This window comes from Ursus maritimus, unplaced genomic scaffold, assembly GCF_017311325.1.
Source record: "Ursus maritimus isolate PB19 unplaced genomic scaffold, ASM1731132v1 scaffold_8, whole genome shotgun sequence".
Classification (NCBI taxonomy): domain Eukaryota; kingdom Metazoa; phylum Chordata; class Mammalia; order Carnivora; family Ursidae; genus Ursus; species Ursus maritimus.
In genome coordinates, this window is record NW_024426996.1 from 2,717,882 (window position 1) to 2,728,292 (window position 10,411).

A 10,411-nucleotide genomic window follows, 5' to 3' on the forward strand; every position below is an offset into this window, starting at 1 on the left:
CTGAAGATCTTTGTAGGTATTTCATTCATAACATTATAAATTGCTAATTTGGATATATATGGAGGTACCTTCCTTTGAAATATTAAAATGTCTGATTCATAGGTTATATATAAAGTAAATGGGTTTTTTAAATTATAGTAAGACAAATATTTAGTTGAACTAGGCTATCAAAGTAAAATACCGCAGAGGTACTACTAAATGAATTGATTTTATAGTACCAGCATAAGTTGTATTGAACTCTACTTATATTTACTACGAGTTGTGTGAAAATTAATTTTCTTTGAGAATAGCTCCTATAAAGTAGTTAAAATTATAGCTCCGGTCATGTTTCCAACATGTATTTAAGTGCTAAGTTAAACATTCAATTCAAAATTAGGAGAATCTTTATGAATGTAGCAATATACTTTGGTCTGATGGCCCTGTCTGGATATTATTGAGAAAGATTATGGTCATTAATAGTCAATAATAATTTTGTAAAGCATCCTTGAAGGAAAGAGAATGTGTAAATACAAATTAATGACTGAAAATATAGCATGTATTTTGACATATTAGGATATATAATTACTTCTCACAGAAAAATTATTCAGACTAGTAATTTTGATGAAAATATGCTAAAAACAATCAGAAATCTTTCAAGTCGTAGTGAATTTTGAGTTACAGTTCTTTTGCTTGTTATAACGTAATTTACTTTGTGTCAGTATTTCTGATTGCTCACCTTATTTGAAAACAACCTAAAAGTCTATCAGCAGTAGAATGTTTGAATAAATTGTGGTCCATCTCTACCATAGTATATTATACTCATTTTTTAAAAAAAATGAGTTAGAGCACTGTCTTGATTTCTAGAGGTGTTTGCAATTCATTGATAAATGAGGAAAGCAGAGTTTCAGAGTGGTGACCTGAGGTTTGTAAAAACAACCAACCACAGCAAAAGTCCTCTATGGATGCAGTATTAGGCAGGAACTCTTATTCATGTTTTCATGAAGAAAGAACTTCTACTTTTTAATTGTTTTAATTTTTATTTTTTTTAAGATTGTATTTATTTATTTGCTTGCTTGCTTGTTTGTTTACTTGTTTGTCAGAGAGAGAGAGAGAGCACAAGCAGGGGGAGCGGCAGGCAGAGGGACATGCCAACTCCCCACTGAGCAAGGAGCCCGATGCAGAACTCAGTCCCAGGACCCTGGGATCATGACCTGAGCTAAAGGCAAAGGCTTAACCGACTGAGCCACCCAGGTGTCCCAGAGCTTCTACTTTTAAAAAATTTTTTGTTTAAATCCTGGTTTGTTAACATGCAGTGCAATATTGGTTTTAGGAGTAGAAGTCAGTGATTCATCACTTAATATACAACACCCAGTGCTCATCACAACAAGTGCCCTCCCTAATACCCATCACCCCCCCACCTCTCTCCATCAATCCTCAGTTTGTTCTCTGTCATTAAGAGTGTCTCGTGGTTTGTTTCCCTCTCTCCTTCCCCTCCTTCCCATATGTTCCTCTATTTTGTTTCTTAAATTCCACATATGAGAACTTCTACTTTAAAGGAAGCAAAGTCTGGGAGGAATCATTTCTGTTTCCATCCACGCTTTACTCACAGGAGGAAAGGGCAATAACCATTTACTACTCAAACATGCATTATTTTAGTAGTTTAAAAAAATTAAATAAAAATGTAAAAGAAGGGGCACCTGGGTGGCTCAGTCAGTTAAGCATCTGCCTTCAGCTCAGGTCATGATCCCAGGGTTCTGGGACTGATCTGCATCAGGCTCCCTGCACAGCAGGGAGTCTTGCTTCTCCCTCTGCCCCTTCCCCTGCTCCTGTTCTCTCTCTTGCTCACTCTTTCTCAAATAAATAAATAAAATCTTTTAAAAAATGTAAAAGAAAATACGATTTTTCTGATGACAGCTGCTCTCAATTTAACCTTGCTTTTAATTTTTTAGGTAGTGTACATTCATTTTCAAATGGGCGAGCTGGTTATAGCCATCAACATCAACATCGACATAGTGGACATGAAAGAGAAGAGGAAAGAGGAGACGTATGTTTATGATATGATTAGAAATCTCAAAATGGCAAATTTCAGCTCAGGAAAAGCAATTAGAGTTGTCTGAAAATAGGGCAAGTTGTTTTAAAAGGAAATAATGACTGTTCTCGTACCAAATGTATTCAGTAGAGACTAGACAGTGTTTAGGAATATTAAGGGAGCAGGGGTAGAAGTCAGGGTGGAGGGTGGTGGGCAAAATGATACCTCTGAGTTTGGTGTTCTGTGATTCTGATGAAGATACCCCTGCAGTATGCATGCTTTGAAGTTCTCATTGTTGGTCCTAAAACATCTCGAATCAATACTGAAGAACTTAAGTCGGAAGTTACTTTCCTTGTTCTAGTGCAGTTATACCCAATTGCATATAGCACTTAAATTACGTGGAGTAGAAAGGTAAATGGAAAGAACACTGGAATAGAAATTGAAAGGCCTGGCCCCGGCTCTGACACTCATCTGCTTCCACATACCACCCTCAAAGTCAAGGGAAAGGTAGTTTTGCAAGAGAGACAGAGAACTTCCTCATCTGTAACATGAGATCAGTTTATATCAGTCTTTTCCAAATCAGGATCTCTACTTAAAGCACCTGGAAAGTAGTATTTTTAAGAATCACTCCAGGAAGCTGGTATGATCAGGCAGATTTGAAAGCACTGAACCAGATGATCTCAAATGTCCTTTCTGTCTCTAAAAATATATGACAACTGTTGGATTATTAACAACTACAATTACATTACAATTTATTATTTTTTGATGGTTTTTTGTAGGGAGGTTTTTCTGTGTTTATCCAGCTGATGCCCATTATTGTATTGATCCTCGTGTCATTATTAAGCCAATTGATGGTCTCTAATCCTCCTTATTCCTTATATCCCAGATCGTAAGTAGCTAAGTGAAGTTTTAAAAAAAAATTGTTTTTTCTTATCTAGCTTCCTTTAAAGGGCGTTGTGCTCTCTTCAACTTTTACGTTATCTTATATTACTACAAGTGTACCACATTTTGAAATTTCTAATTTAAAAAATCATTACTCAAGTGATAAATTTGTATTATCTTGTTAGTTACATTTCTGTTCCATTGTGGATAAAGACAGAAGTACTATTTTTGAATCTGATAGCAATGTAATGTGATAGGTAATATGTTGAAATCAAAAGCAAAAAATAGTTTAAAAGATAAAAATATTTCAAAGACAAAAGTAGAATTGTAATTGATGTTATGTAGATTTATATCATTGAGGGGTAAATGACTTCATTCTTTTGTTTGTAAAATATTGGTTAAATAAAAGCAAATATTACTTTTTTGTTATATGAAGTATTTTTCCATAATATACTTATATATATGAGATTAGGACAAAAAGGAAATTTAACACAGTATGCATTCTAGAAAACTTTAGTGTTATATAGTGAACATAAAGGAAACTTGGTAAAATCATATTGCCAGTGATTTACGGTATTAAAAACAGTTTGGTCTAAAAATAAGAAGTAACTTTTTATTTCTAAATAAGATTTTTATTAAATAAAAATTGAAAGAACTTACAAGAACATACTATATTAAAATATGATTACTTTTTATGACATGGATGGTGGTTTAAGGCAATTTGAAATAATGTAAATAAATGATTACCAGTATTAACTTTTTAATTATTTTTAATTGTTTTTGTTAGCTTGGCTTGTAGTAGCAGGGTCAAAATGTACAATTTTAATTAAGAAATAATGATCAAGCATTTCTTTTACAGTGGATCAGGGCAAACTATTAAAATGCAAACAGAAAACTTGGGTGTCGTTTATTATGTCAACAAGGACTTTAAAAATGAATATAAAGGAATGTTACTACAAAAAGTGGAAAAGAGTGTGGAAGAAGATTATGTGACTAATATTCGAAATAATTGCTGGAAAGAAAGACAACAAAGTAAGTTTATGAAATGTTTAACATTTAAAAACTTAGAATCTTTGGAATTGATTATTATAGATTTCCCTACTCAAGAAATGTTTAGAATTGCCTGGCACATAATTGGAGCTCAATACTTAAGACAGTGTGTTTTATGTGGCCTTATAACAGTATTTGGCACATAGCAAGCACTTAGTCAATGGTATTTGTCGTTTGAATAAGTGAATAATACCAAATTACATTGTATTTAAAATGTTGTCAGTTGTAACATGCATCATTATTTTATGTACCAGTGAGAAAAAAAAATTCTGGCACGTTAGCTATGTCATCAATTTTAACATGCATCCTGTTTCAGAGTGAAGTTTGAAACTCTTCATTAATTTAGCTTAAACATTTAACGCTTAATGTGTAATGAGTTCTGTTGACATTCCATTTTCCTTTATTTATTCTGTACATAACCGGAAACACTTAAGCAATGTGTTTAGCCTTTTCCAGCCTCAGCTTCCGTAACTTAATAAGCAGTTCCACCTATAAAAGCTTCATCATAAGAATTTACGGAGATGCTGCATGTAAAGCTTGTGTTGTTAGGGTTATTGTTTTCCTGACTGTTACAAATAATGATGTAGACAATATAGTGTAGACTTTGGAATTAAACAATCTGAAGTTTAATCCTAACTCTGAAATTTTTATCTGAGTGATTAGGGCCAAATATTCTAATGACGATGATGAGTGGGAGGAGGAAATAACTGTCATTTATATAGTATTTATTGTTTCAGTCACTGTCCCAAGCAATTTACATATATTAACTCATTTAATCTCCACAACAACACTGTGAAATTATACCCATTTTATATATAAGGAAACTGAGGCAAAGAGAACTTAGTAACTTGCCCAAGGCCATAGAGGTAGTCCATGATTCAAACAGTTCATTTGTCTCCAGAATCCAGGCACTTGTGCTCCACAGTCTTCTCAGTAATACCCAACTTTGCAGGTTTGTTGTGAAAATTAAATCAGACAATAAAGTATTTCACGTGTAGTAAAATGCCCAGAAAATGGTAGCGGTTATCATCATCTCTCATCCACTGGGGAAAATCCGATAAAACATAATCTTTGTGTGCTTCCAAGAAAATTCCTGTCTCTGGTCTGGGTTTCCTCATCTATATTCTATATAGTGGCAGTTAGAAGAGCTACAGCTTCCTTGGTGTCTCAGTCTCTGAGTCTGTGAAATCAGTCTGTTCTCAGTGTGGAGGTTACATTGGACTAGTGGTTTTCAACTGGAAATGATTTGCCTCTGCTTCACATTACATCTGGTAATGTTTGGAAACTTTGTGTGTGTCACCACAGGGTGGGGGTGGAAGAGATTGTTGCTGGCATCTAAGGGATTGAGGCCAAGGTGCTGCTAAACATCCCACAATGCACAGGACAGCCCCACAACAAAGATTTATCTGGCCCAAAATGCCGACATTACTGAGGCTGAGAAACTGTTAGCAGAAGGGCTTAAAGGCAGTGAACGCCAAATTTTACTTATTTCATTTCACTTTTTGAGGTCTAATGCCTTTTACAATCCTTGGCACATCATAGGCATATGGTAAACTTTTGATGGATATATGAATAATTGGGTAAAGGATTAATGAATGCATAAGAATGAACGTATGAAAGACCTGCTTATTTTGTGTTAAAAGAATGACTAACACATTAGATATATCACCTTTCAAATACAAATTCTAATCTTCAGCCAAATAGGGGCGATTTTTGGATTATGCATGCTTAAATTCTGTTACCTTGAATAATTGGGAAATTGACTATATAAATAGAAGAAAGGAAAAGATTTTCATATTTATGGAAGATAGTATAATGTTATGGCTAACATGCTGGCTCTGAGGCTGCCTTGCAAGATAAGATCCTGGCTTGACCAGCAGGTTACCTAGGCCAAGTTAGTTAACCTCTCTAAATCTCACTTATGTCATCTTTAAAATGTGGACCATAACAGATAATACATGTTAACACTTAGAATAAGATCTTGCTTCAGTAAGTGTTCAATATTACTACTTACTATAATTACTTTTTTTCTATCCATATTATAAGCCAAGTGTTTTTGCTTGGCATACTTCAATCTTTTAATCATCTGTCATGATTGGTGTTAATATCTCACAGACTGTCAGTCTGTGCTCTGTTTACTATACCAAGTTGTCTACAGCTATATTGTATGCAGTTATTTGTGTGTCTTTTAAAGTTACTATCAGAAGTTTTAACTAAATCTGATTTTAATAAGTCATTATTTATAAAACAACTTGCTGGGACACCTGGGTGGCTCAGTCGCTTAAGTGTCTGCCTTCAGCTCAGGTCATGACCTGAGATCGACCCCTGCATAAGACTCCCTGCTCCATGGGGAGCCTGCTTTTCCCTCTCCCTCTGCCTGCTGCTCCCCCTGCTTGTGCTCTCTCTCTGTCAAATAAATAAATAAAATCTTTTAAAAAATAATAAAACAGCTTGCTTGTGTTCAACAGTGTCAATGGAACAAGACAAAACTCTTAAAGACTAAGGAGAAATGACAACTAAGTACAACGTATGATCCTGAATTGGATCATGGATGGGGAGGGGAGGAAATGGCTATAAAGGACATCATTGGGGCCACTGGCGAAATGTGAATATGAACTATATATTAGATAATAGGATTATAGTATTAAATTTCTAAATTTGAAAATTGTGTTGTGGTTATATAAGACAATGCCCCTTGTTCTTAGGAGAAACATGCTGAAGTAATTAGGAATGAAAGGTCATGATGTCTGTACCTTATTCTCAAAAGGTTTTGCAATATAATAATAACCACCACAACAATAACAGCTTTATTATAGAGAGAGCCAAAGCAAATTGGACAAAATGTGAAGAATTGGTCAATCAAGGTGTAAAGGGTTTTAAAGTGTTCATTGTAATACTCCTAACTTCTATGTAGGTTTGAAATATTTTTTTAAGATTTTATTTATTTATTTGAGAGAAAGAGAAATGGAGCACAAATGGGGGGAGGGGGAGAGGAACAAGCTGATTCCCCGCTGAGCACGGGGCGCCATCCCACCCGGGCTCCATCCCAGCACCCTGAGATCATGACCTGAGCTGAAGTCAGAATCTTAACCAACTGAGCCAACCAGGCGCCCCTTGAAATTTTCAAAATAAAACGTAACAAATTCAGCACATCTTGAGGTTAGGGGTTTTATTATTTATTTAATTTTTAAAAAGATTTTATTTATTTGAGAGAGAGATAGTGACAGCACAAGCGGAGAGGAGCGGGAGAAGCAGGCTCCCCACTGAGCAGGGAGCCCACTGCGGGCGATCTCAAGACCCTGGGATCTTGACCTGAGCCGAAGGCAGCCGTTAACCGACTGAGCCACCCAGGTGCCCCTAGAGGTTAGGGGTTTTAAATGAAGATAGAAGTGGAAGGAGCTCAGTATAACACTAATTAATCCACTGATTGAATGTTTTACTTGTTGATTAGGGTGAACTCATCTTGTTTTATAAATTAACGTCATCTAAAAAGGTGGTTAGCCAATAGATTTTTTTTTAACCAGGGTTTTTCTGTTTTGCAGTCATTTCTAACACTTTCTAATGTCTAGATTGATAAAATAGGTGTTTTATAAAATACAAGAAGTAATTTGAAGTAATGGAAAGAATATCAGGCTAGGAGTTGGAAGTTTAGCTTAGAATCTAGACTGTCATTGACTGGCTCTGTGAACTTGGGTTTCTCTATCTCGCCTGGGAAGACACATCTGCAAAAGGATTTTACAGGTGCCTCATTTGTAAATAAAGGGGATGGAGCAATTGCGATTGAGTTGTTAAATCCTAGCTGGATTGACTGAATAAAAGGTCATTTCTGAAGATCTTTAAAAAGAGGATATACTTTTGCTGTGAGTATATTTTGAATGTGGTCCTGACTGATGTCCTTTACCTTGGCCTTTGTTTTCCAGAAAGTAGCTGACTTTTTTTTCTGGGTCTTGTTACATCTTTTCTAAGTGCCCCCACCCTTTGGAAGTGTTAATAAACAGTGAAATGACTGAGAGTAACAGGAATATTGCAAGGAACAGTTCTCTGAAGATTTATAGTCCATTTATTTTTCTTTAGTAATGCTACCCACATACTGAAGGAAGTCTCAGAAGTACTTATTTGCTAAGTAACACTACTGTGATTCTATAGCAAGCTGTTTCCCTTTTGTGTTCCTTCAGTAAGATTTTCTTTTTTAACTCAAGCAAACTCAGGACAAGATTTCAAATTTTGTACTCATGTCTTGGCGTAATCAATTACTCTGAAACCTTAACGAGGTCACAGCAGAAACAACCACTAGCAGGATTGAATAGCATATAATTTATCTTTAGTATGAAGGGTCAAGATGATGCTTTTTAGAGCAGTAGTTTTTAAACTATTGGGGACAGGAGTGAGAGAAAGGGTTGATAGGATTTGTTTGGTAGGTTTGTTTGACATGCTAGGCTTCCAAAAGCTTTTAGGAGTAATACTTGGATTTTTTTCTTTTTTAAAAAAAGTCAGTTAATAGTAATAATATTGAAGGGCTGCTATTAAACATCATTTCAGCTTAAATAACTAGGTGACCTAAATTATTATCTACTTAGTAAAATGTTTTTGTTTGTTAACAGAAACAGATATGCAGTATGCAGCGAAAGTATACCGTGACGATCGGCTCCGAAGGAAGGCAGACGCCTTGAGCATGGACAACTGTAAAGAGCTGGAGCGGCTGACCAGTATTTATAAAGGAGGATGAACTGGGATTGTCTTTATACCTTTTAGCGTACTCTTTATTTTTTCTGTAAGTAAGTTCAGTTTCATCATGAGAGCTAAAGAAAAAGATTGGCTGTTAAAAACTACACTGAATAGTTGGTCCCTGAAATCTTGGACTGTTGATGACCTACTGGCTACTTTAAATAGTAGGGAACTGAAAACTAAAATTAATATTTTAGTTATGCTTCTGGTAATTGTTTTCACTTTAAAAGCTTATATTATTCCTAACTAAAAAATGTCTTGAGAAAGGATTATCACACCTGTAGCAGTTTCCAGTTTTAGTGATTCTCCATGTTTCCTTTGGTCATGTAAATATTTATGGAATGATCATTTTGTGTACATATGGGTTACTGCATTTTTATTTAAATTCTTTTAGCATTTAACTCCATGAGACACTTCAGTTTAAACTGATAGAATACATGTTCTGTGACAAAATTATGTTTTTCTTGTCAGATGTCGAATGTTTGTGGAGTTTAAGAAATGAAACTTTTTCGAAAAGAAAAGAAAAAGCAAAAAGCTGTTTAACTGTGTAAATCTTGTAGCATTATCAGCTTAGAGGGAATCGATATTTTTAATATTGCCATTATATTCCAGAATATATATTGAGATAAATGAACTGGTGTAGAGTATCAGTTTGCTATTTAGTTTTATGAATTGCTAAGCCATGCGTAGAAATGAAATGCTATACTGATAGATTTTAAAGAAAATATGAGGAAATGGCTATGTAGATATTAAACAAAAAGGGTCTTCAACAGTAAATTGCAGTTATGTCATTTGCAATTCCAGTAATTCAAAGGCCCCCATGTGTTTATATATCTGTCTTTGAAGGCTGCTAAGATTTATGAAGAAGAGGACCCACCTGTTTTGCCCACCATGGAAATTTTAGTTTCTTCTTAGTGATCATTTGAGCAGGATCCAAAGTAAATGGGTTCTTCGACAAATGAGTAATAAGAGAAAAATACTACAAAAATGAAGCTTTGTGCCTTTTAACCTGATTGCCAACTCTTAAACATATAAGTAGATTACAGCACCCTTACTTGATCAGAGCACGATCTATTTGGCCACATGCAACAGTGAGCAGAAATATAGCCGCAGGTAGAATAGTGTCTTATAGCAGGTTATCCTTACAAAATTCTGAGCTAAAAACTATTCGCCGTTGAGTAGTTCAATTGATCTTTTAGGAATAAGCTCTCTGTAATTCAATCCATAATATAAATTAGAAAAATAAGCTGGAAATTGAAGTTTTTGGTGCCTGTATATTGAGTATGAAACATTTGATTTCTAGTCGTCTATGTTTAACAGTTGTAATATTTTAATGATTTTGCTTCATACTCAGTTAATGGAACACAAATGCATCTTTGGTAGTTTTTTGTGTGTGAGAGCATGCTAGTTCTAGTGGCAGCGTTCTTGTGTTTAAAGATTTTTTTTCTGACTGTAGTTGATTTTATAGCATCGGTTGAATAAAACTGCTAAAATGACCATTCTTTTTAAAATGTTCTCTTGTATCCCCTTTTCCAGGTGAATCAGTAGCAATACCCGAATGAATTAGTGAGTTAAACTAAACAACATACCGCCCTAGGAAAACTGGACAGCTTCACCAGTTTTCTTTTAGAAATGCAACTTTTAAATAAAAAAAAAAAATAGCAGTGCTTAAAAGAAAATACAAATTTAAATATGTTCTTGAGCCTGCAGAATGAATTTTTAGAAAAGGTCATAGCATTCTAATTA

General features: G+C 34.8%; 1 protein-coding gene across 1 annotated transcript in view; it reads left to right on the forward strand.

Moving 5' to 3' along the window:
- Positions 1 to 10,162, forward strand: part of DNAJB14 (DnaJ heat shock protein family (Hsp40) member B14) — a 45,656-nt gene extending 35,494 nt beyond the window's left edge. Inside the window, exons 5-8 of the mRNA XM_040625280.1 lie at positions 1,929 to 2,023; positions 2,788 to 2,897; positions 3,750 to 3,922; positions 8,542 to 10,162. Of these exons, the coding sequence (XP_040481214.1) occupies positions 1,929 to 2,023; positions 2,788 to 2,897; positions 3,750 to 3,922; positions 8,542 to 8,666 (503 nt within the window). The 3' untranslated portion in view covers positions 8,667 to 10,162. The remainder of the gene's footprint in view (positions 1 to 1,928; positions 2,024 to 2,787; positions 2,898 to 3,749; positions 3,923 to 8,541) is intronic.
- The last annotated feature ends 249 nt before the right edge of the window (positions 10,163 to 10,411 follow it).